Raw genomic sequence first — 23,153 nt, forward strand, 5'->3', positions numbered from 1 at the left:
GGCAGAGAAACACTTGCTGTTTTAAGGGAATGAATGTCATATTCACATCCTACCTCAGGAGGACTACAAGAGGATTGACACCTATGAGTCACACATTAAAATCTGGTCACGCACTGCCTGTGGGCATAGGAAGTACAGCTTTTCTGTAAAGTGGTCGGACAGCATGCATCAGGAGACTCAACAAAGTTCACACACGCAGGCTTTCCATGAGGTAGATTTTAGAGAGATGGTTGAAGGCGGCAAGAAGAGGCTACCCTAATTATTTTACTGTTGCAAAGACACCTGAAACAACCTGATACCTCCCAGATAAGAAAACAATTATGTTCATTATTATGAGTCCATATGCTGTAGCCCTAGATCAATGCCAAAAACTCAGCAAATATTTTATAAATTTATGACTGAATGAGCTATAGTGCAGCTATGAAAATATTTTCAAAGACTGTCTAACGGCAGGAAGAAATGTGAACGTATAATGCACTCACTGCTTAGTGGAAAAAGAAAAGAAAAATATCATTAATGTTGACAGAGGTCAACTCTTGTTCATAATATTTTCTTTGTAATATTTTTTCCTATTTTCAAAGTCTTAAAAACTATAATCATAGACTGTTGTTTTCATCTAAAAAAAAAAAAAGAAACAATGGAATATTTTTAAAGGCCCCTCTGAGAAATGTTGTTCCTTGAGTGAATGAACAATGACATTTATTTCAAACTCAGCTGAGCTGTGATTGTTCAAATCTAGTTCAACTGTGCCTGCTTATATAATGGCATTGACACACAATATATTCAAGGAAAATGCTGTATAAAGGTAAGTCTTTGGATTTCACTAAGTCAGACAACAGAATTAAGGATATGCTGGCACTTTCTAAAGACATTAATGTTATCCCTTAATCATCAAATCGTCTTACATAATTAGGAAAACACTAGTTTTTCTAGCTATCCACACTTATAAAGTAAAGGCTTACTTACTCATATTGATCCAAGTTGTTTGATTTCTTTCCTGTGACATAATTACTTGGGATATATCCTTCGCTCCTAGAATGAGATGAGATGAGAAAAGATGAGAAAAGAAATAGAAATGACTTTATTTTTTAAGGAAATGTAACTGACTTGCTAAAGCACATTACCTAAAGTTTATACAAAACCCGGCTTCCAATAATTCAATGTATCTGTATTGTCTGATACTTTATGTAAGTCCATATCTGATCCTCACAAAGATTTTAGCTGTATGGACATTACTATACCAATTTTTCTCATCAGGGTGTGAACTTGAATTTTAGGTCTTTCCAATATTCCATCATGCTGGTCAAGTCTTTATCCTTTCTAGGGATGTCTTAAAGAAACTACTACATCACAAAAGTCTAAGTGTTGGACAAAGTCACCCACTGTTCTACTACCTCAGCAAGCTCTGCAGGACAGCATTACCAGGGGCAGCCTATGCCATCTGTATTCGTACCATGATGGTCTTGTTAGAAAGGAAAATTCTTGAGAGATCTGAATTGAGAAGGCCTGTGTGGTACAAAGGAACCGTCCACTTTACTCTTGGTGACTCCTATGTACACTACACTACAGTTTAAGAAACAATGTCTATGTTAGTAGGAGCTACAATGTTCATGTATAATTTTTTGAAACTGGAAGCTTTTTAAACTTTTATTTGGTACTGAACCTTTATTAAAAGCTCATCATACACATGTGTGCAACCACTCCCACACACAAATCACACATATACATGTATGCATGCACACGCATGTGCGCTTTATCACACTGACAGAAGCCTAGAAGCAATGACAATACACCAAGAAATAGAATCCCAGAATTCTACCTACTATCTGTAAAACAGTGTTTCTGACTGAAAAGAGGCAGAATTCCTTGGGGGAGATGTGAAACTGCAGATCCAATGAGGAAAAACTCAAGGTGAACTTGAATTGCTTTACTGAGTCAGAGAGCAAAGACAAATTAATAGGCTGCTCCGCTCAAGGGAAACAGATTGTGGCTCCTTTAGGTTGAAACCTAACACAAAAGCATCCAACGCCAAGAAAAACCACTGGTTACCACTGTCCCCAGCAGAGGAAGTGCAGTCATAACTCATTCTGAAAAACCATGAGAGTTAAGAAATGGCTGCAAGAACTTTCCTGCAAGAACTAAATGCACTCATTGATGAAGCAGTTCCTTAGGGAATTACTGCTGTGGGTGTGATGGCGGAGTTAGGAAAGGCACCATTATGAAATTCCTGAGGCAAGAATGGGTCTAAGGTGTTAAGCGTTAGTGTATGCTAATGTCAAGAGGGGATACACATTATGGGAACTTTACAATGTGTCTGTAAGGCCAGCTCCTGAACCAGGAGCTTCCTCAGCACCATTACCATCAGTGTAGCACCATTACCATCATCTTCCAGGTAACCAAGCTTCTAGCTCCAACCACCAGATTACAAAAATAAGATGACACAGAGGTATGCTAGACATTCCAAGAAGGGGACAGTCCACTTAATATAGATGATGGTTCATTTTATAAGATAAATTAACTGGTCTCATCAGATCAAAAATGAAAAGAGGAAAGGCCTATTGTAAAGACAAAACAAAAAAGACACAGGAGACAAATCCAAGTCAGGTGTGGAGGCACACACCAATGGTCATTCCCCTTAAGCCCTAAATTACCTGCACAAATAATGCTGCTGGATATACACAGACATGTATTTTATAAACATGTATACCTATATGCACATTTACATAGAGAATGAAAAATTCAAAGAAGTTGTTCCATTATGCTGAGTATACTGGGAGGGAAGGAGAGAGAGAGAGAGAGAGAGGAGAAGAAGGAGAAGAAGAAGGAGAAGAAGAAGAAAAGAAGAAGAAGAAGAAGAAGAAGAAGAAGAAGAAGAAGAAGAAGAAGAAGAAGAAGAAGATTGCAATAAACGATTTCTTAGGAAAATTTATGTAAGTATAGAGCACTTGCCTACCATTTTCTAGACAGGCAGGCACACATGCATGCATGCACACAAGCACATCACCAAAAACAAAAATAAATCCAAAAATTTTAAAGTATGCCACATGGTGCTGCAAATTCGTAGTTTACTTGAATTTATGGCTGACTGGGCTAGTCTGTCTTACAGTGGGCACACACTTCACTCAGCACGTCACTTGCACCCACTGCAAGTCCCACACCAAGGAAACACTTACCCATACTTATCTCTTGCTCTCCACCAGTGGGCATCATTCTTTTCCAGTATGATATACTCCTGGCCTCTCTCTAACCTGAGGTCATGTGCTTCTGTTGCTTGGAAATCATACATAGCTACAACTATTTCCTCAGTATTTTCTTCTTCCGGGGGAATTGGTGGAGGAGGCCTTCTCTAGGCAGAGAAGAGAACGTTGGCAAGTTCAGCTTCCATTTGAAACTGATCATGGGTTGCAGCAGTAAAATCCTAAAGGACTCGCATGTAACCACAGAGTAAAGTCTCAAGTCTAGTCTAACTCACCTAGTAAAACCCGTGAGCCCTCCCATGACAATGTCGATGTTGTTGGACTTTTTTAAGATTTCAAGATTCAAGGCAGGGGCAAAGTCTGCCTTGACTATTACAAAGGTTTTGTTTGATGATTGCTTTTGTGTTCTCAGGTCAGGGATAGTTTTCCAGAGAGAGACGTGATGAAAACCCATGAGTAGGCAGACTAACAGACCACAGGCATTGGGAGATCAGTGCATCGTGGAGTCAACAGATCTCAATCTAAGAGCAATGTGCATTTCTTTATGACTTCAATGTAGAAAGAACACATCCAGGACCTAACATTTTCTTGTTTATTCTTTACAATGCTACCACGAAGTCAAGTATTTACTATACCCAGTAAGTTCTAAGCTACAGCTGAGTCAACTGACCCAAAGCTTAGTAACCCACCCACAGTTCTTACTGACTGGGTCATTAAATCACTCCTTTATTGTGCCATGTTCTTAAGACAGAAATAGTCCTTTAAAATGTCACACCTCTCAAATGACTCCTGAAGCCAATCTATCTGTCAGAAGGTAACAGGACCCCATTAATAAAAGCTAAAGAACTAAATTGACAGTCTTGACATCAAGAACCATTCAAATGATCTGCCTCTAAGGTGCTCTTGGGAGGAAGCAATATTACATGACTGAACATAAATACAGTCAATAGACCACAGCCCTTCTAAAACACAAAGGCTTGGGTGAGCAGGGAACTTAGAGATTTAACATGAAGGCAGAAACCACTCACCTTCTTTGTTTCTGGTGCTGGGGGAAGTGCTTTCCTTATACCTGAAAATGCCAATAAATGTCCATCACAATGGTATCCTACAAGAACTAGTGGTGGAGAATGAGCCCTAGGCAGGGAACCACTGCGCCCAGCTCCCAACATATACTAACACTGTGATCTCAGTATTCCCCACACAGCATCACCCTGGCTCTTACTTGTTCTTAGAATCAAAACCTAAACTGGAGCTGGGGTCTGACAGAGAGCACTTAGCAGCATGAAACCCTGGGCTCAATCTTTAGCATCACAGCAAACTAGATGAATGAATGCGTAAGTTAGGTTACAAGAGTGCTCCCTCATCTATGGCTTTACTTTCCAGTGAGCCACAGTGTGAAAATATCAAATGGAGCAATTCACAAGCTTTCATTTGTACACTCTTCTGAGAAGTGTGATAAGAATCTCTAGATGTCTGGCTCACATCGTCCCAGGAGGTGAATCATCCCTCCAGCACGTCCACACTGCATCCACTATCCTCGCCATTAGTCACTTTACAATCTCTTCTCTCATATCAACTGTGGTGGTATCACAGCACAGCAACCATTTCTAACCGAGTGATGAGCCCAAATGCAAGAATAGCAATGCTGGCCCTGGGATACACCAAACAGAAGCGGAAAAGTGGGCCCTTGATCTAAAAAGCTGAAAGGTCTCGATTAAATAAGGAAAGAAAAAAAAGAATGTTGGTGTTGTTAATGACTAGAACGTATGTATATATGTATCGGAACATAGTATATATAAAGTTCAGAATGACCTATTCCCTGGGAGTCCTGGGACAGATCCTCTGTAGATAAAGTGGTATCACTGTAATGGCAGCACTGAGAAATGCATCCGTTCTTCTGTCAGTCTATCCCTCTATCTGGGATTACAGGCATGCACCCTCTACAGTTCTTGAGTTTGGTATGGCACATGGTCTCCCAGATAGTGGACATAGATAAAGTTCTAATCAGGGATTGGGCCATTTTTAGACTCTGTCCCTATAAAAAAAAACCTTCTATGGGCACTCTGGATCCTTTCCCTACTCAGGTGCTAAAGGAGCAAGAATGGTCGAGTTAGAAGAATCTCTACAGCCACCTGCAGGGCCATCACAGAACCATGCCTGCCAGCTCTGGGCCAGCTGCTGCCTCTATCTTACTACATGATACACAAACAAATTACTAGCTTTAACTAACTGTAACTTCTCAGTCATTTCTCCAGCAAGCCAGGGTTGACTTTACCCAGATAGGCAAATGCCAGCAGCCTAGAAGCTTGCGTCTTGTTTGTTAATGTGCTAGGTTAACATCAGGGTGACCACCCCAGAAGATTCAGAGGGGAGGAACTCTGAATCATAGCTGTCCCTGCCCACAGCAGCAACCCAGACATTGCATCAAATGGTAGTCACAATGCAGGTGAGAGGGACATCCCATCCTCTGCAGCACTAGTAGCTTTTGGTCTCTGGTTTTGGCTCATGACTAAGAGCCTCCCACAGCAAGGGCTTATAAGGGTCCCGGTACAGAATTAGCTTCCTGCCCTGTTTCTGACTCTGGGATTTCAGGCATGCACCACCACCTGTGATCCATACTTTCAACTGATTCGTTTTAACAGGCCTTCCTGTTGTGATTTAAAAAAAAAAGAAAAAAAAGAAAAAAAAGAAAAAAAAGAAAAAAAAAAAAAAAGCTCCCCAAAGAGACCTCGCCTCTATAAGGCCCACTGCTAAGTAAACACCATCATTCTTGGATGCTCTATCTACCTTGCATTGCATTGGCACTTTTCTAGGTAGTGTGAGCTACTTAATCAGAATCAAAATCCCATCACTTCTCCCAATACCAGTAGTATACTTATTCGGAGTACACAACTATACATCACAACTACAGAATCAGATGAACACTTACTACTCTCAAAAAGATTGTATTTTTCACATCCGGGTGCTAGTTTTTCTGTTTGTCTGCAACATTGGTAACTTCCGTCTGCCCAAAATTTAGGATGATATTTAATCATAATGTTATTGTTGTTCTTTATTTCTGTAATTCAAAGACATATGGATGGTTAGTGAAATAAAACAAACTAAAGTTCGGGTGAGTAGCTTTCCATCATTACATCTTCCTTGACCAACATGCTTTATTATGAGAATGCCATAGTGATATTACACGTTCAGTATTCAGAAAAGTTGGATGGTTTTCTTTCTTTGTCCCTTTTCACTGGTGAAACACTTGTGTGAAGAGAAGTGAATCACTGCTACTCCATGTAGTATCAATGCCTACTACCACTGTGTTCCATCACACAAAGGAGTATGGAGCAAGACAAACTGGCTGTGTAAGCCCTTCACCATGAAAATGTGATTCCATCCACACCAAGTGTCTGATGCAGGCAACTTCTTAGGAAACACAAATTCTGATATTACAAAAGTCCATGCTTTATCACCTTCAACCACGTTGTGTGATTAAATGGAAGCATGCTTTTACTGGAAGAAAGAATTCAACTAGAAAGAATAAGATTTTTAAAAAGGAAATCTGTCTTCAGTGTGTTATCCCTTAACATCACTGACTGTCCTTGGAGAGATATTCACTATAATTAATTATAAAAGCAAGAGCTATATTAGCAATATGCCTGCATTTTGTAATATCCTAAAATTATATAGAATGCATGAGTTTTTACCTTCTTTTAACTTCTTCACCCATCGGTCCCTGCTTTGTGGACTAGGTGCAAAAATATAAAGTGTGTTAGCATCATGAACAACCTAGAATAAAACAAAAGATGAAACCAGTAATGATATTTGGATACAACACTTCTGTCTAGCAGAGCCCATGATACTACAAGCATTAATACAAGATTCCTGCATGGCTGAACACAAATGCATTACTTCAGAAACCTATAGATTTCTTAGTTACAAAGGCACATCTAATTCTTAATTTCAACATCAAATGGGGTGTGTGTTTTATAAATTATTGTGGGAACTGTGTGTGTGTGTGTGCGCGTGCGTGCGTGCGTGCGTGTGTGTGTGTGTGTGTGTGTGTGTGTGTGTGTGTGTGTGTGTGTGTGTGTAGAGACTAGAGGACAACCCTGGGTATTGTCTCTCAAACTCCTTCTACCTAATTTATTTAGACAGGGTCTCTCAATGGCCTAGAACTTACTAAGTAGATTAGGATGGCTGGCCAAAAAGCCATGGGATCTACCTGTCTCCACCTCCCCAGTGCTGGAATCACAAGCACCATGAATAGACTTGGTGCCCTGAGGTTTATTCTAATCTGGTATTTTTCTAAATAATATTTTTGGATAAATTTCAGTATTGCTCCTGTCATTTCCTTTTGCCCATCGATGAATGCAGTAGACAGCTTTAAGAAGCACTGAGTCTTACAGTACTAGGCTATGGCTTCATAGACATTAACTCAATCTATCAAGCAATCAGCAGTTCCACTTTATAGACAAGGAAATGAAGTCCTAGCCAAGACTCTACACTCCTGTATAACTTCAGGAGGCTCCATGCACACAGCAGGCATTATTAGTCTTATTTTATACTTTTATAATTAATAATAAACCTTGGAAATTAACCTAGGAATCCTGCTATTGTTCTAAGATGTTATCCCTAATGGTCAGTCACAAGGTAGAAACACCCTAACTGACTAATACTAATGTGTTATATTATAAACCTCACTTTACCAGGCCAATACCCATTAGACTGAAAAGTAAACCACTATCCCATTGGTCACAGTTGTTCCTGGCACATGACAAAAAAAATGCATCAAACATGAGCATACTTCTAAAATATATCTAGAAATGGTGTATTATGAGACAGAATGTGAGAGGTGGTACCAAAGACACATGTTAACAGAGACATGGAGAGATGTTTTCATATTTGCTACATGGTTTTCACGCCTTACCCAGTTTTGCCTTTACAACCAGCTCTGTAATAATAAATAACGAATTGTAGTATACCAGGAAAGTCATCCTGAATTAGAAGACATATATGAAAAGAAAAGCTTGGGCTTGGACCATCCGGAAAATTACAGCGTTGTTATAATAATAATCTGGTTAGTGTATTAATTTATTGACTCCACAATTTAGTCTAAACACTTTACAAATGCCTCCTGGCTTAATCTGTAGGGCAGTCAGGATCTCTAGCAACTATAACTCTATCACTTTAGTAACATGGGACTTTTTTTATTTGTACAAAGATTTCTAGAAATACTGCCCTTAATCTGAGTAATAAACATCTAATTTTTGACATCTCACGAAGTTTGGTTGTCTGGGCAGATTCTAGGGTAACAGTCTCCTTCCACCTACAAACCACAGTTCATACCATGCCCTCCCCTGAAAGCCTGTAAGAGTCAGAAACCCCTTCGTCTCTCTCTCAATTCAGTGCACCACTGCACTACCTACAGTGCCCATCCTCCCTCTCTCCCTTCAGGCCCAGCCATGCTCCTAACTGTTTTCCCACATAAGTGCCTCAGCCTGTATCTCTCCTAGTTCGTCAGACTAGTCATTTCCTGCCAGCTCCTTTCAATGAACTTGCTTTTTTTCTTCCTAAAAAATGCACAATCTTGACTGTTTTTTCATTCACAAAGTGACTCTGAAGGAGTAGTTTACAACCAATGAGCATCACTTTCCTTGGTCATAAGTGGGAACAGTAGAACACACGACTGTCATGTAGTTTTATCAACATATACTGCTAGTATTAACTTTTTCATCAAAAGAAGCCCTTTCATCTCATTTCTGTTTGAAAGTTAATTATGCTTGCTACTTTCCAGCATTTCACAAGTTCACAGAAAGAATTCCAGTAGGCTTTGTTCAGTTCCAGAGCTCACTACTCTGCTGGCTGGTTAAGGTGACCCACGGGAAAGACCTGAGGTTTAGTGACTCAGGACCAATGGTAGACTACAGGGGCCAAAACCTAAACAAAATGGCTGCCAAAGACTTAAGCAGTTAATGAAGAGAGGCAAGGACTTTGAAGATGACAAAGGAGCCCCCAAATCAGCCAACAAACCGAGGACAGGAAACTGCAATGTCAAATGGGAACAGGACAAAGGTGGGCGCCATGCTGCTACAAGGCTGCCAACTCACCTGGAATGGATATTTATTTTGACAGGGAATGACACCATCATCATTCTTCACTATTTCCACACACTTGATTTTTGAAATATCAATGAATCCCTTTCTGTATTTTTTCTGTGAAAAGAAAAAAAAGAGGAGATGTATCTCAACCACAAGACATAAGAAAACTACTTAATAATTATATTTGATGATGAAGTTGTAGTCAAAAGACTACAACTTGAGAGCAGGCACAATAACACAAAGACAGCCCAGTAGGTAAAATGCTTGCCTTACAAGCATAAGGACTTGAGTCTGATGCCCCAGAAACCATGTAAAAATAGCCAGGTGCAGGTGGATGCTTGTAAGCCTGACACTTAGGAGACAGATTCCTGGGGTTCAGTGGCCAGCCAGCCTACATGGAATGACAAGTTCCAGGCCAATGTAAAAGAAAAGGCAGACAGTAATTGAGAAACAAGGCTATCTTCAGACCTACATACACATGCAGCACAATTTCTTTAACAATTATATAAATCACATTTTCCTTACCGGCTACAAATTGTTCAAAATATTAACACTGTGATAACTATAATTAAAGTCATTAGATCCTTTCATTTGTAATGATGAACTTGTTCTATCCTTGCTTCAAAAATCAAAAACAAAACCTTTGAAACAGAGACAAAGACTCCCTGTCATTGTTGTCTCCCCCTCTAGATATAACTTTTGTTCAACCTCTTGACAATGGTGCTCATTAAGAAAAAATATTAAAGACCAAACACACAGGACTCATTTACTGGGGCACTGATACACCCTCTAACCAACTGCACTTCCTCCTGTGTTCCTCCTATATGGAGGGGCCTCCCTTGAAGCATCGCAGAGTTCAGGATCATTGATGGGAAGTGGACTGCTATAAACACGTAAAACTCAGCCCAAACATTGTGTGAGAAGCTGGACTTCCCCACCATCCTCCCAGTTTCCCTGCTCACTGAAGATCTGCCAGAAGTCTATTGGGACCCACCCACACCCTTGAGCACATTAACCTCATACCTGGAGATTCATTCCAGGGAAGAATACATTAAAAAAAAAAATCCTACAAAAAAAAAAAAAAACATGTGCCAGGTATGCATGAAAAACTAACAAATACAGTATTCAGATAGAAAACATTTGCTAAAATAAAACTGATGCACTGCACACAGGAAGTTTTCCAAAGACTAAGGTTACTTTTGGGGGGATATTTATATAATAAAGAAGAGAAAGAGGGAATACAACTGTATGCCCCTGGAATCAAGCACTGAAAATTATTTTCTTTAAGCTAGACCTGATGGCACAGGCATGTTATCCAGCTACCCAGGTGGCTGAGGCAGGAGGATCAAAAGTTCAAGGACTGCTGGGGCTATATATAAGTTCAAGGAAGCTGAAGGCTAGCCTAAGCAACTAAGTGAAACCTATCTTCAAAAAAGAAAAAGAAAAAGGCATGGAGGAGGGTCATGGAGAAGGCCAGTGTAGCTCAGTAGAGTACCAGGCCTGTGGTTGAGTTCACAGTGCAAAAGTGAAAACTAAATAGTCAGAAAGAAAATGACTTCATCTGACACTCTGCAGTCTCTCCTCTGACCACAGCTGTGTTCTGTCCTCTCTACACTGTGCCCAAGAACCTCCATGACATCCTCAATGACAAGACTGTACAATCCTGCAGTGGTGGTACACACCTTTAATCCCAGCACTCAGGAGACACAGGAGGAGGAGGCAGACAGATCTCTGTGAGTTCAAGGCCAGTCTGGTCTACAGAATGAGTTCCGGGACAGCCACGCCTACATAGTGTCTTGGGGTGAGGGGAAGCCTTCACACCTGCCCCACTCAAGTCTGTCAGCAGCTTCTATCCCACTAGCCTTGTTTCCATTACCCCACTAGTATACATGTTCTGTCAGAAGTTCATTATTCACCCCTCCTTCCTCCATCCTTTTCTCCTTCCCTCTCTCCCTCCCCTGCACCTCCAGACACTCTAATCAGTCTTCGGTTGGGTCCCTGGTCCCTTGAAAATGGGCTGCAGATCACCCGTCCTCTCCACACCTAGCTGGGCCCTTGCTGCTGTTCTTCAGTCCTGTGCTTCTACTCCAGAGGCCACCAGCACTGTCAGGTCTTGCTCTCCCCTTGAGGGACAAGCTCTGACAGTTTTATCTGAAAGGTCCACAGTCGCTTCAAGGGCAGGCCCTTAGCTCCTCTGTCCTGCACCTCAGTGGCATTCTAAGACCTTACCCTTGTCTCTTCTTCTAATCCTGGTTTTTGTTTTGTTTTGTTTGGTTTGGTTTGGTTGGTTGGTTGGTTGGTTTTGGTTTTCCCAGACAGGGTTTCTTTTGAGTAGCTTTGGAACCCATCCTGGCACTCACTCTGTAGACCAGGCTGGCCTCGAACTCACAGAGATCCACCTGCCTCTGCCTCTGGAGTGCTGGAATTGAAGTCGTGTGCCACCACCACCTGGCCCTAACCATGTGTCTAAGACAAGATAAAGAGGACTCAGTAGCTGAAGACTGCAGCTAACATTTCACAGACGCATTTCAGTTCTGTGCTCATAGCAGCCTATGGGGTAGGCCTATTCTCCTCACTCTATAGGTGATGAGACAATAGCTCACTCAAGCTGAATACATACAGTCCCTGAAGAGCTTCACTGCTGCCAAAGCCCTCTGGCCCTTAGGATGCCCCAGCTGCAAGGGGTGGGAGGACTGTGGAGTCGAGTCCCAGGATAGACAGTGGGGATGTTGAGCATGGAGTTCCCTAAGGGTTCAAGTTCAAAGTCAGCCTTGTCTACATAGCTAATTCCAGGACAGCCAGGGCTACATGGAGAAACAAGTTGCTGGGCTGTTCACTTCCGGGCGTTTGCTTCTGCCTATAGACATCTAAATCAGCACCTTTCAGCCTTCCAGCCAGCCTGATACTTCATTCTTCTTCCTTCCTGTGAGAACAACTAAATGCTCAACCTACACTTCCTTCCCACCCACTCCCCTGACCACTTGCAACCTGCAACCCCCGCAGTTGTCTAGGGACAACCACAGAAAACGTCAGTGCTGACCAAGCTCAGCAGACTTGTTAGCCTGCCTCTGTTCTCTGACCATAAGAGCACCAACACTCTCTTCTCCTTTGGTGGCTCTGCCTTTGAGCCATCCTGACTGTCCCTCTCTCCTTTCCCCTTGGTTTCTCAATCCACATCTGACTTGTGCCAACAGTGGTGTCAAGAACAACAAACAAACAAAAATCACAAACTAAGAAAAGCTCGCTATCTCAGGAGTCTCCTGCAGTTACCATGTAAGACCCATTTTACAGATAACAAACCTAAGTAGCACACTCCAGCTTACCTGTGGGAGAAACTGATTCAGAAGTCACTGTGAAAGGCTACATATAAAATGCTACTGTACAGTGCTACATATGAAAAAGCTGCTAAAAGGCCTTTAGTCCCAGCCCCTGGGAGACAGAGGCAATGGATCTCTGTGAGTTCGAGGTCTACAGAGTGAGTTCCAGGACAGCCAGGTCTACACAGAGAAACCCTGTCTCAAAACAATAGAAAGATGTGCAAAGAACTGTGATTTCTATGTCAGGAGTGGAATAGCAGGAAGAGAAACCCCAGCAGAATTCATAAGCCACACAAAGAAAATCACACAACTCTCCTCGTCTGTAAAATGGAAATGAAAGCAGTATCAATCCCGTAGGCTTGGTGTGAGGGTTAAATGAGCTGATATTGCAGACGTGCTGCTTAAAGGAATGTCTGGCTCGAAGTAACAGACTTGGGATTATTTGCTAAATGAAACAGAAAAAGCAGACCAGAGTGACTAGGGCAGCATAACACAGGATGGAGAGGAGGCCTTGTGAATAACCTGCTATAGTGTCTGGTCACGCAGGGTTACCCACCCTGCTCCCAGCACCACACTCACTAACAGGTAGAAGAAACAGCAAGAGCATCATCCTGTTAACTTGTCACACGTGTTCACGGTAGAAACCTTAGAAATAGCAGAAAATCCTGTGAGCCCTCATCCCTAACCCCAAGGCAACATTGCTGCCCCCGGAGACTATTCTCCACAGCCAGCTCACCAGCCCTGCAGCAGGAAGGTGTGTTCTACTTCCAAAACACCTATCTCTAACCGCATCATCAACCTTGGGCTACTGTCAGCCAGTGTCAGAGGGGCATGACTTTAATAGTGGACTAATTTATACACACACTCTATGGAAGTCTCCTAATGTGCTAATTAGTATTTGGGCTTTTGGATCCAAAGACCTTCCGGGAACAGTCAGTGGTAGTGGAGAGACACAGATCAACACTGGGAGCCTGAGGACCTACATTCAGGTGAAGCCAGCTCTCCCAGATTCCATCACAGAAAAGAATTTCAGGATGAGCCAGGGTGAACCAAAGGTAACAGTTTGCTAAGTGGAGAGAAGGAACAATATGACCTTAAGAGATCAGAGGGGCCGGGCGTTGGTGGCACACGCCTTTAATCCCAGCACTGAGGAGGCAGAGGCAGGCAGATCTCTGTGAGTTCGAGGCCAGCCTGGTCTCCAGAGTGAGTGCTAGGATAGGCTCCAAAGCTACACAGAGAAACCCTGTCTTGAAAAACCAAAGAGAGAGAGAGAGAGAGAGAGAGAGAGAGAGAGAGAGAGAGTGAGAGGGAAGGGGGGAAATGGGAAAATGTATAACTGAATGAGAGAGAGAGAGAGAGAGAGAGAGAGAGAGAGAGAGAGAGAGAGAGAGAGAGAGATATGAGATGCACTTAAGCTTTAAGCAGAAAGAGTTGGGGAGGTACAGGAGGGAGAACACTCAATGTATCAATGTATCTGTTCAGGAAAGTTCCACAAAGGGATGCAGATTCTTGTATCCTCTTGCTGAAGAACGGTTCTCTTTTAGGCTGTCCCTTCCCCACAGCATTGCACTATTGAAGAACCTGAGGCAAGTGGAGGGTCAGGGAGGAAGGAGACAGCCAGACGGCCAGATAAAGCAAATCACCATTGGCAAGCAGCTCAGCCTTTGCAGCCAGACTGCCCTCCCACTAGACTGTGGCTCAATTAATATTGCTCAAAGCGGACGACCTACAGGGTTCAAAGATAAAATGAAGTTTTAAAGTCGGGCGGTGATGGTGCAGGCCTTTAATCCCAGCATTCAGGAGGGTGAGGCAGGAGGATCTCTGTTGAGTTTGAGGACAGCCTGGTCTATGGGGTAAATTCCTGGACAGCCAGACCTCTGCAGAGAAACCCTGTCTTGAAAACAAGTTTTAAATTTAAGTTAAAAAAATAAAATAAAAAGCAAAATCACACGAGCTCATGAGCTGCTCTATTTAATCCTCTTAATGAATTTCCTTTTATTGATGAAAAGGTTTTATGAGATGCACTGTTTAGATTTAGGGATGAGAAAAAAGTGCCAATGAGGTTATGGTCAAGGTAAAAGACATTCTCATCCTAAGTGAGCAGAGTTCATCTGTCCTTTAGAACATCCCTGCATGAATGGCCTTTATCTGGGCAGGCAATCTTGACTCTCCCTTGTGCTGAAATTTCCTGGACTCTCAGCAGGAAATGACCCTAAAATGAGGGGCTTCATCCTCTCTCCAGGACCCCTTCATTTCCTCCATTTTTCTATTCTGTCCACAACTGGAAGTGTGAGGGGCTGGAGCAGAGGCTCAGCAGTTAGCAGTGCTTGGTGCTCTTCCAGAGCATCCAAATGTGGTTGCCAGCACCTGCAGTGGACAGCTCCCAGCAGCCTGTAACTCCAGCTCCAAGGGAACCCAACGACCTCTTCTGCCTCTATGGACAGCTGCGCTCACATGTACATATTTTTGAGGTGTTCCTTCATGGCCTTATTCTGCCAGCCCTGGGGCTGTGTGGCAAAGTCTCAGGGGTAGGGTAGAGAGCAGAGGGTCTCTACAAGACTTCCAGGAATGCTGTGGGTGGAAGAGGGGATGAGTCCTAATCTGGGAATGAGAAAGCTTGGAGGTGGGTGGGGTGAAGTTAGGAGAATCTGGGGGTTTTAAGGAAGTAGCATTCAGACCTGGTTTTCAAGGGATAAATGACAGTTTCTCTGTAGAGAAAGCAAAGAAGGTTCCAGGCGGCAAAAAACAAAAGAGCTCTGAATATTTAGGGAACTGAAAGATATGCACAATGGCTGAGCTCAGGGTGGATCAGAAGTGTAGGAAATGACCCAAAGAAGGGCTGTTTGAGGCCAAATTAGGCAATGCTCACATACAAGGCTGAGGAATTGGGGTCCATCCTGAGAAAGTCTCAAGGGGTAATAAGGAGTGCTATATAGCAAGGCATATTTTCAAAAAAATAATTTTATTTATTTATTTATGGTTTTTCGAGACAGGGTTTCTCTGATGGGGGAGGTCCTTCTGTGTATATGTTTATCTTATTGATTGACAAATAAAGTACTGTTGGCCAATAGGAAAGCAAGACAGGTGGGACTAGGAGTCAAGAAGGATTCTGGGAAATGTAGTAAAAAGAAGTGATACAGGAAGGAAGTGGCATAGCAGGCAGACTCATATATAAGCAGGGACAAACAGGAATGTGTCCCTTTTTCTCTGAGCTCTTCCTCCTGCTCTGGAGTCACCATGTGAGTCTGGGAAGACAGGACACTTGCTGCAGGTGTCCTCTAAGTTAAGTCTTATGATTACGATTGATAATTAAGACTGAGCTAGAAGACAAGAAATCCTAGTCTTTGGCCAAGTAGTATTTGTACCTAATATAAGTCTCTGTATGTTACTTGGGACCTTAATGTGGCAGCAGGCAGAACTCGGGTGGCCTGGCAGAAAGCACCCACAAGGCTCAGGCTGTGGTGGCAGAACTCGGTCGGCTGGAGTAAAGACTTATTGTGACATTTCTCTGTGTTACAGTTCTGGCTATCCTAGAACTCTCTTTGTAGACCAGGCTGGCCTAGAACTCACTGAGATCCACCTGCCTCTGCCTCCCAAATACAGGGATTGAAGGCATGTGCCACCACTATCTGGCCATCAAAAAATTATTGTTGGAGACATACCATACCCAACACCATTTACCACTCATCCCACCACATTCTCAGTGCTCACAAAGTTCTGTGGACTCTTCCTCCCAAGCTCTTCTGTGCCAATAATTAGCTGTTCTTGTGGCACTAAAGATTCAGCTCCGAGTTCAACTGCGCATAAACAGAGGTAAACTGGAGTTTGAGTGACACCATGAGCCATGACAGAGAAAAGCAAAGGACCATCAGGCTGGAGTGCACAAAGCTGGGAGGGGTTTGAGTGACTATTGAACAAGCAGCTGCAGATGTTTGAAAACAGCTGGCAATGCTTAGAACCACCCTCTGTGTGGATAATGTTTCCACTCGTCATAGTGCTTACACAATAAGCACAACAACAGTGCCTGGCTCCCTCCACATCTCACAGTGCCCATAGCAAGTCATACAGCTCCAAGGATGAGAAGGCCTGCCACGATAAGCCACTCATATGGTACCCAGAGTTACTGTCAGAGTCATGTGTTCTTTGTATGTCTTGTTCCGTGTAACTCTTGTTCCCCTGGTAACTCTTGGTATGTCAGCTCTTCAAAACCATCCAGGAACCTTAGAGAAGCCAGGGGCCTTTGAGAAGTACTATTTCTCTCTCTATGTATAGATGACAGGAGATAGATAGATAGATAGATAGATAGATAGATAGATAGATAGATAGATCTTTAAAATCTATTTCAGTATAATCTACTCTGGGGCCTGGGGATAAATAACCAACATCATTACTTTTTTCATGTAAATTTTACTTATGTAGACTTTTTTTTTTTCCTGACCACAAAACTGAAAATGAAGGGGAAGTGAGAGATCCTCATACTCATTTTTGGGTATGCCAAGCCTGGAACGTAGATATTGACTCAACAGCTAAGATACAAACAACCGTAAAGGGCCGTGGCGGTAATGGGACATTGTTCTCTCATTCACGGCCTCTGTGGGCTTTGCAAAGTTTTAAGTCCCCTGAGTACCACTCCAAAGTCACTTTACAACCAGCTTCAGTGAGCAGAAGTAGATGCCAGGGTAAAACAGACCTTGCCTAAAGCTACACATCTATCAGAAGAAGCTAGAAGCAGGGGTGCTGCCTTTGAGTCAGGCTCACTGGCTGCTATGGTTTGGAAGGTCCAGTATTTGGTCAAAGTCTGTGAGGTATCTGTAAAGGATTATCTGGATTAGGCTAACTGAAGCAGGAAGAACCTCCCTAAATGTAGGTGGCACCGTTCTGTGGGCTGGGATCCCAGACTGAATGAAAAGGAGAAAGGGGGCTAAGCACCAGATTCCATCACTTTCTGCTACCTGACTGTTGACCTGCTGCCACCATGATGCATGCTTGCAAGCTATGAGCCCACCATGAGGGATGCATGCAAGCTATGAGCCAAAATACACCTTTGCTTCCTTCAGTTACTTCTGTTAGGTATTTTGAAAAGAGAGAGAAAAGTAACCAGAGGGTGTACTCTGTTTTTGAGTGGGAAACCTATCTGTTGTACCCCCAAACATCAGAGTTCCGGCTTCTTGGCTTTGAGGACTAATGCCACACCCTCCTCCCCATCCTCAGGTCTCTATCTTCTGGGTACTGACTAAAAAGTTCCACCACTGGTTCCTATGATTCTCAAGCTTTATGGCTTATCCCAGATTATCACTGGCTTTGGAATGTCTAGATTGCATATGGCAGACTGTGGCACTTCTCAACTTCATGGTCACAGCTGCCCGTTCCTATCATCAATCTTATATATGTAATATATAACAAATCCCCTACATACATATGCATATATACATACACCACACACACACACACACACACACACACACACACACACACACACACACACACTTTTACCTTGCTGGTTCTGTGCTCTGAAGAACCCTCACTAACACAAATCATCTTTTACAAAAACCTGGGAAGCTGCCAGGAAACTGAGTGTCTGAGAGGTTATGAGGCTGACTGAACATCACAAGACACTGAGCAAAAAGTGAACCCAAGTCTCTCAAAGCATTTTTACCTAAAATACTTAAACCCACCACCGGGTTTCTCAAGCTTGAATACTTATGGGCACTTATAGAAAAATAATCACACTGCATTCACCACTCACTCACTGTGGGCCAGCTACACAAGGGTTAGTCTTGTACACAGATGATGGCAGGAAGGCCTCACAGCTGGGTGGCTATAGCACTTTCTTGTGTCCACTGGGAAATAATTTGATACAGACCCTTCCAGGATCAGGAAAAGCAGAATAAATAAAACCTAAAGGCTTTTCTAATTTGGTTGATGAATTGTCTTCTTTTAATAAGGATGGGATCTAGTGTAGAACAAAAACACCACAGCCTTACATTCTAATACCGACGCCTCACATCTGATAAGTATGTCCATTCTTAAAAGAGAAAAGAAAAAAAAAGGCTTTACATTAACAAGCTAGTGGTTACATGTAAGAGTGGCTAAATTGTGAAGATTAAGGCTTTTAAAGTAATGTTCCCATTGCTGCTCTGGCTATTGGCTAGGATTAAGTACTAAGTAATATACAGAATAAAAACAGGATGTTGAAAAACTCAAGGCAAAACTTTCATTTCCATTTCTAAAATCACAGAATAATATTCATGTAAGACTGTAGCGATGCAGGCAATTACAGTTCCTAGAGATACATTTCACTGTACCTACTCAAAAGTTTCTGCACTCCATAAGCTTTTCCACCAACACAACAATCCAACTCAGACCAAATCAAACCAAATTAGAAAATGCCCGTGTTTAATGGATACAACACTCCTGGATGATTTTCCTGCCCCCCACCCAAAGGAGATGGGAAAGAGACCAGAAAACCATGAGTCTGTTTTCTGGGGACAGTTTAAATACCCTGTGGGAGTGGTCTTGTGCATCTCTGGGGGATGGGTCATCATTTGGTGGGCTTTCTGAGATGAGGCAGGGTTTGGAGAGAGAGAGATAGGGGAGGGAGTTTTCCACCAGAACATCCCAGACCCCTGACTCTTTGGGTATATGGATGCCAGGGACTGGGTAGAGAGACTTACCAGGGTGTAGAAACTTTTTATCTACCAGTCCCATTAAAATCCTCCCAGATCCAATAATTGCTGTCAGGTCACTCCTCTGTCACTGGCAGCTTCGGTCACTGCACAGAACAGTATAGGTCACTTCACTTTGTTTTCAGCAGCAAAAGAGAAGATAGGCCCATATATCTCCGGATTGGGTTTCTATAATTCACCCCGGCAGGTAGCATTTTACTTCTGTGATGGGGATGCCTGCCTGCCTGCCTGCCTGTCTGTCTGTCTATCTCATATGCACAGTGTGTTTTCTTCCCAATCCTTCATATCTTCATGAATGTAGAAATAACCTGAATCATGAACAGAATCTGGCATCAAATTAAATTCTGCATGTGTCTGGTATTTGAGGGCTAAGTGAGTAGCAGAGGCAATTAGCAAGCCTAGACCCGGGCCTTTTGCATGGGAATGAAACCTACAGCATAAAATACACAGCCCTGGGGGACGCCACCTCCACCCTGGTCCTCAGCATCCCCAGCACAGTCAGTAGCTAATCGGATACTAAGTGACAGCTCTGTGTATTCCCTTCAGTGTTACCCTGAGGTCACCCAAGGGCTAGGTTTCTAGAAAGGTACAAGCTCTGAAGCTCATAGCTTGTTGGGAACTTTGCTTCCATAGTGCTCATATCTGGAAAGATCTTCCGTGTAATGAAACTCTCTCTCTGCTAGCAGAAGGCACAGATACAAGGGCATGCTGATAAGTACACACTAAATATATAAATTATTTGAAACTGAACCAAGCCTGAGAGAGCATTGCAAATGCAGAGCCTTAACCTGCCCTTCAAATGAACTGTTCCTGTCGCTATCTGCAGGGTTCTCTACCTTTAAAATACTAACTGCTGGATCTGGGGAGATAACTCTGTGAGTAATGTGCTTACTGTGCATGCATTAGGACCTGAGTTCAGGTTCCCATGACTTATGTTAAAGATGGGTGTGGTGGTTTGAATGAGAATGCCTCCCATAGGCTCATATATTTGAATGCTTGGTCCCCACTGAGTAGAAGTGTTTGGGAAGGATTGGGAGGTGTGGTCTTGTTGGAGGAGATGTGTCACTAGGGGTGGGCTTTGAGGTTTCAAAAGTTCACACCATTCCCAGTTAATTCTCTCTCCCCATCCCCACCTCATGCTTGTGAATCAAATGTAAGCTCTCAGCTACTGCTCCTAGCACCATGCCTACCTGTCTGCTGCCGCCATGCTTCCCACCATGACGATCATAGACTTTAATCCTCTGAAACTGTAAGCCCCTATACTTCTACTACCTATAACAATGTTCTTTCAATTACAAAAAAATGCAATTTACAGCATTTTTTTTGTAATCCACCTTATCATTTGGACATATTCTATAGATAAACTTAATTTTTAAAGCAATTTCTTCCTCAGCCTGGAAGGTTGATGTCATATTTAGGAATGCAGAGCTGGCACGGTGCCTCTGCTTACACTGGAGAGTCTCTATCTTGTGGAGTTCATATGCTGAAGCCTCTGCAAACAAGGACATGGGAGTTTGGGGCTGGAACAAATAACGAAGGACAGAATGCTATATACTGCTGAATGGGCACAAGGGGTTTACTCTACTCTTCTGTCTACTCTCAAGTTCAAAATGTTTCATAATAAAGGTTAAAATGCTTCTCAAAGGATTTTTAAATTTAAAACCAATTGGATAAATGCTTATCAAAAATGTTGAATGATCAGTGTTGTTGGCAACCTAGTTTTAATAATTATTTGTGAGAATACAGTAAGGGTCTATAAAGCAACACACAGCACTGAGACATGAACATATTTCTTAACTGTTACTACCAAAGCTCTGGCTGTTCTTAGGCGATAGACATTGTGGGCTCAAAACAGGAAATGAACCTTGGAAACCCAACAATCCTGATATTTACACAACTGCTCTAGGAGGCCAAGTGCACGAAACAATCTGCATTGACCATGTTCAAAGTTCTCTATTGTTAACTAAGGAACCGTGAAGTGATGGGGTTTTTAGCATCTGCCTTTCACAGTCGGAAAAACAGAACACAGACGTTAAAAGAAACCCGCTAGGGGTTAACGAAGTTGGGGATTCCATGGATGGAAGGAGGCCACCCAGAAAAGAAAGGGTTGCTAAAGAAACCCCAGGCTACACAGGTACACTCTTCACCGGCTCTCACAGATGGCTCACACATAAATTCTTCATTAATGTAATTAACTCTCAGCTCACATTGCAGAATATCTGCCCACTCTCAAAAAAAAAAAGTCTCTCGGTAAGGGGAACACTTCTCCACTGCTGGTGGGAGTGCCAACTTGTACAGCCACTTTGGAAATCAGTATGGCCACTCCTCAAGGAAATGGAATCAGTCTACCACAAGATCCAGCAAATCCACTCTTAGGCATATACCCAAAGGAAGCACATTCCTACAAAAAGAACATCTGTTCAACAATGTTCATGGCAGCACTATTTGTAATAGTCAGAAACTGGAAGTAGTCTAGATGCCCCTCAATCGAAGAATGGATACAGAAAATGTGGTACATTTACACAATGGAGTACTACTCAGTGGGGAAAAAAAAAAAAAAAAACAATGGAATCTTGAAATTTTCAGGAAAATGGATGGAACTAGAAGAAACCATTCTGAGCGAGGTAACACAATCACAAAAAGACAAACATGATATGTACTCACTCATATGTGGATTTTAGACATAGAGTAAAGGATTACCTGCCTACAATCCACACTGCCAGAGAAGCTAGTAAATAAGGAGGACCCTTAGAGAGACACACTTGGTCCCCTGGAGAAGGGGAAAGTGTCAAGATCCCCTGTGCAAATTGAGAGCACAGGAAGAAGGGGGAAGGAGTTACGAGAATGAGAAGGGAAGAAGAGGAGGGATGCAGAGGTCATGAGGGAGCAGAAAGGTTGAGTCAGGAGAAGAATAGAAGAAAGGATATGTGATAGGTAGGGTTTTAGTTGGGGGGTGTGGTAGGGGAGGATAGGAGGGAGAAGGAAACTGGGATTTTCATGTAAAACAATCTTGTTTCTAGTTCAAATAAAAAAATCTGAAAAAAAAAAAAGTCTCTCGGTGCCACCAGCAAACAAAGTACTCTGAGAAACAGCCACTCGTGTAGTGGCAGCAGTGTGTCTGCTCTTCTCACCTCCACACTGGTGATCGAAACAGAGGTACCACCTGACACACCCACACAGCAATTGCCTTGGATGGCCTCAAGAAATTATATAGACTATCCTAATAAAACCAGTGAACACATCTAGAATCTCCATCCCCCCAAATACCAGATCTTAGATGGTCTCATAAAGAGAATAAGCTTCTCTTGCTAATTCACTAACTGGTAGGTCAAGTCATCACACACTGCCATATTTATAGGACAAAAATGATCCAGTATTGGTTATTTTAAATGATTCTGCTCAGTTCAGTTTGAACCTGCTCATATGCCACTAGCAGTCTATATCTGTATCACCACAGCAGTTCTGATTTTGTGTGACTTTCTACTGAACACCTACTACCTATGCCAGACTGAACAGATAACAGGAGGCATGCCTGGTGTGGTCACCACTAGCTAGCTCCCAACGAAGTGCAACTGATACATGGTGCTGACCCAGGAAAATGTTAGAATTTGATTTGATTTCACTTAGCCAGATTCACAGAATTAATCTAGAAGAAGGACAATCATTTTACATTATATGTAATTTTGATTGCCAAGATGATTACTTGCTTTATGAATATTATAACTGTAAACACTACAATTTATAAAGTTTTTTGTCATGAAAGGAAAGGGTCACACTGGGTTTATATTTCAAAATCAAAATTACCTGCTTCTTGGGAAGGGTAATAAGAGAAATTAACAATTAAATACCTTTCTACTATCTAGTCTC

The 23,153-nt window shown here is 42.5% G+C and overlaps 1 protein-coding gene across 3 annotated transcripts in view; it reads right to left on the reverse strand.

The window, feature by feature from the left end:
- Positions 1-23,153, reverse strand: part of Tec (tec protein tyrosine kinase) — a 65,703-nt gene that overhangs the window by 20,812 nt on the left and 21,738 nt on the right. Inside the window, exons 2-7 of one of the 3 annotated variants that reach the window (XM_035452789.1) lie at positions 9,293-9,397; positions 6,890-6,971; positions 6,127-6,255; positions 4,226-4,266; positions 3,174-3,346; positions 967-1,032 (exon numbers count right to left, since the gene is read on the reverse strand). In XM_035452789.1, the coding sequence (XP_035308680.1) occupies positions 967-1,032; positions 3,174-3,346; positions 4,226-4,266; positions 6,127-6,255; positions 6,890-6,971; positions 9,293-9,397 (596 nt within the window). Of the gene's footprint in view, positions 1-966; positions 1,033-3,173; positions 3,347-4,225; positions 4,267-6,126; positions 6,256-6,889; positions 6,972-9,292; positions 9,398-23,153 lie in introns of those variants that run through there. The other 2 variants (XM_035452790.1, XM_035452791.1) reach the window with 2 other exon arrangements.

Source organism: Cricetulus griseus (genome assembly GCF_003668045.3).
Source record: "Cricetulus griseus strain 17A/GY chromosome 1 unlocalized genomic scaffold, alternate assembly CriGri-PICRH-1.0 chr1_1, whole genome shotgun sequence".
Taxonomy (NCBI): Eukaryota; Metazoa; Chordata; class Mammalia; order Rodentia; family Cricetidae; genus Cricetulus; species Cricetulus griseus.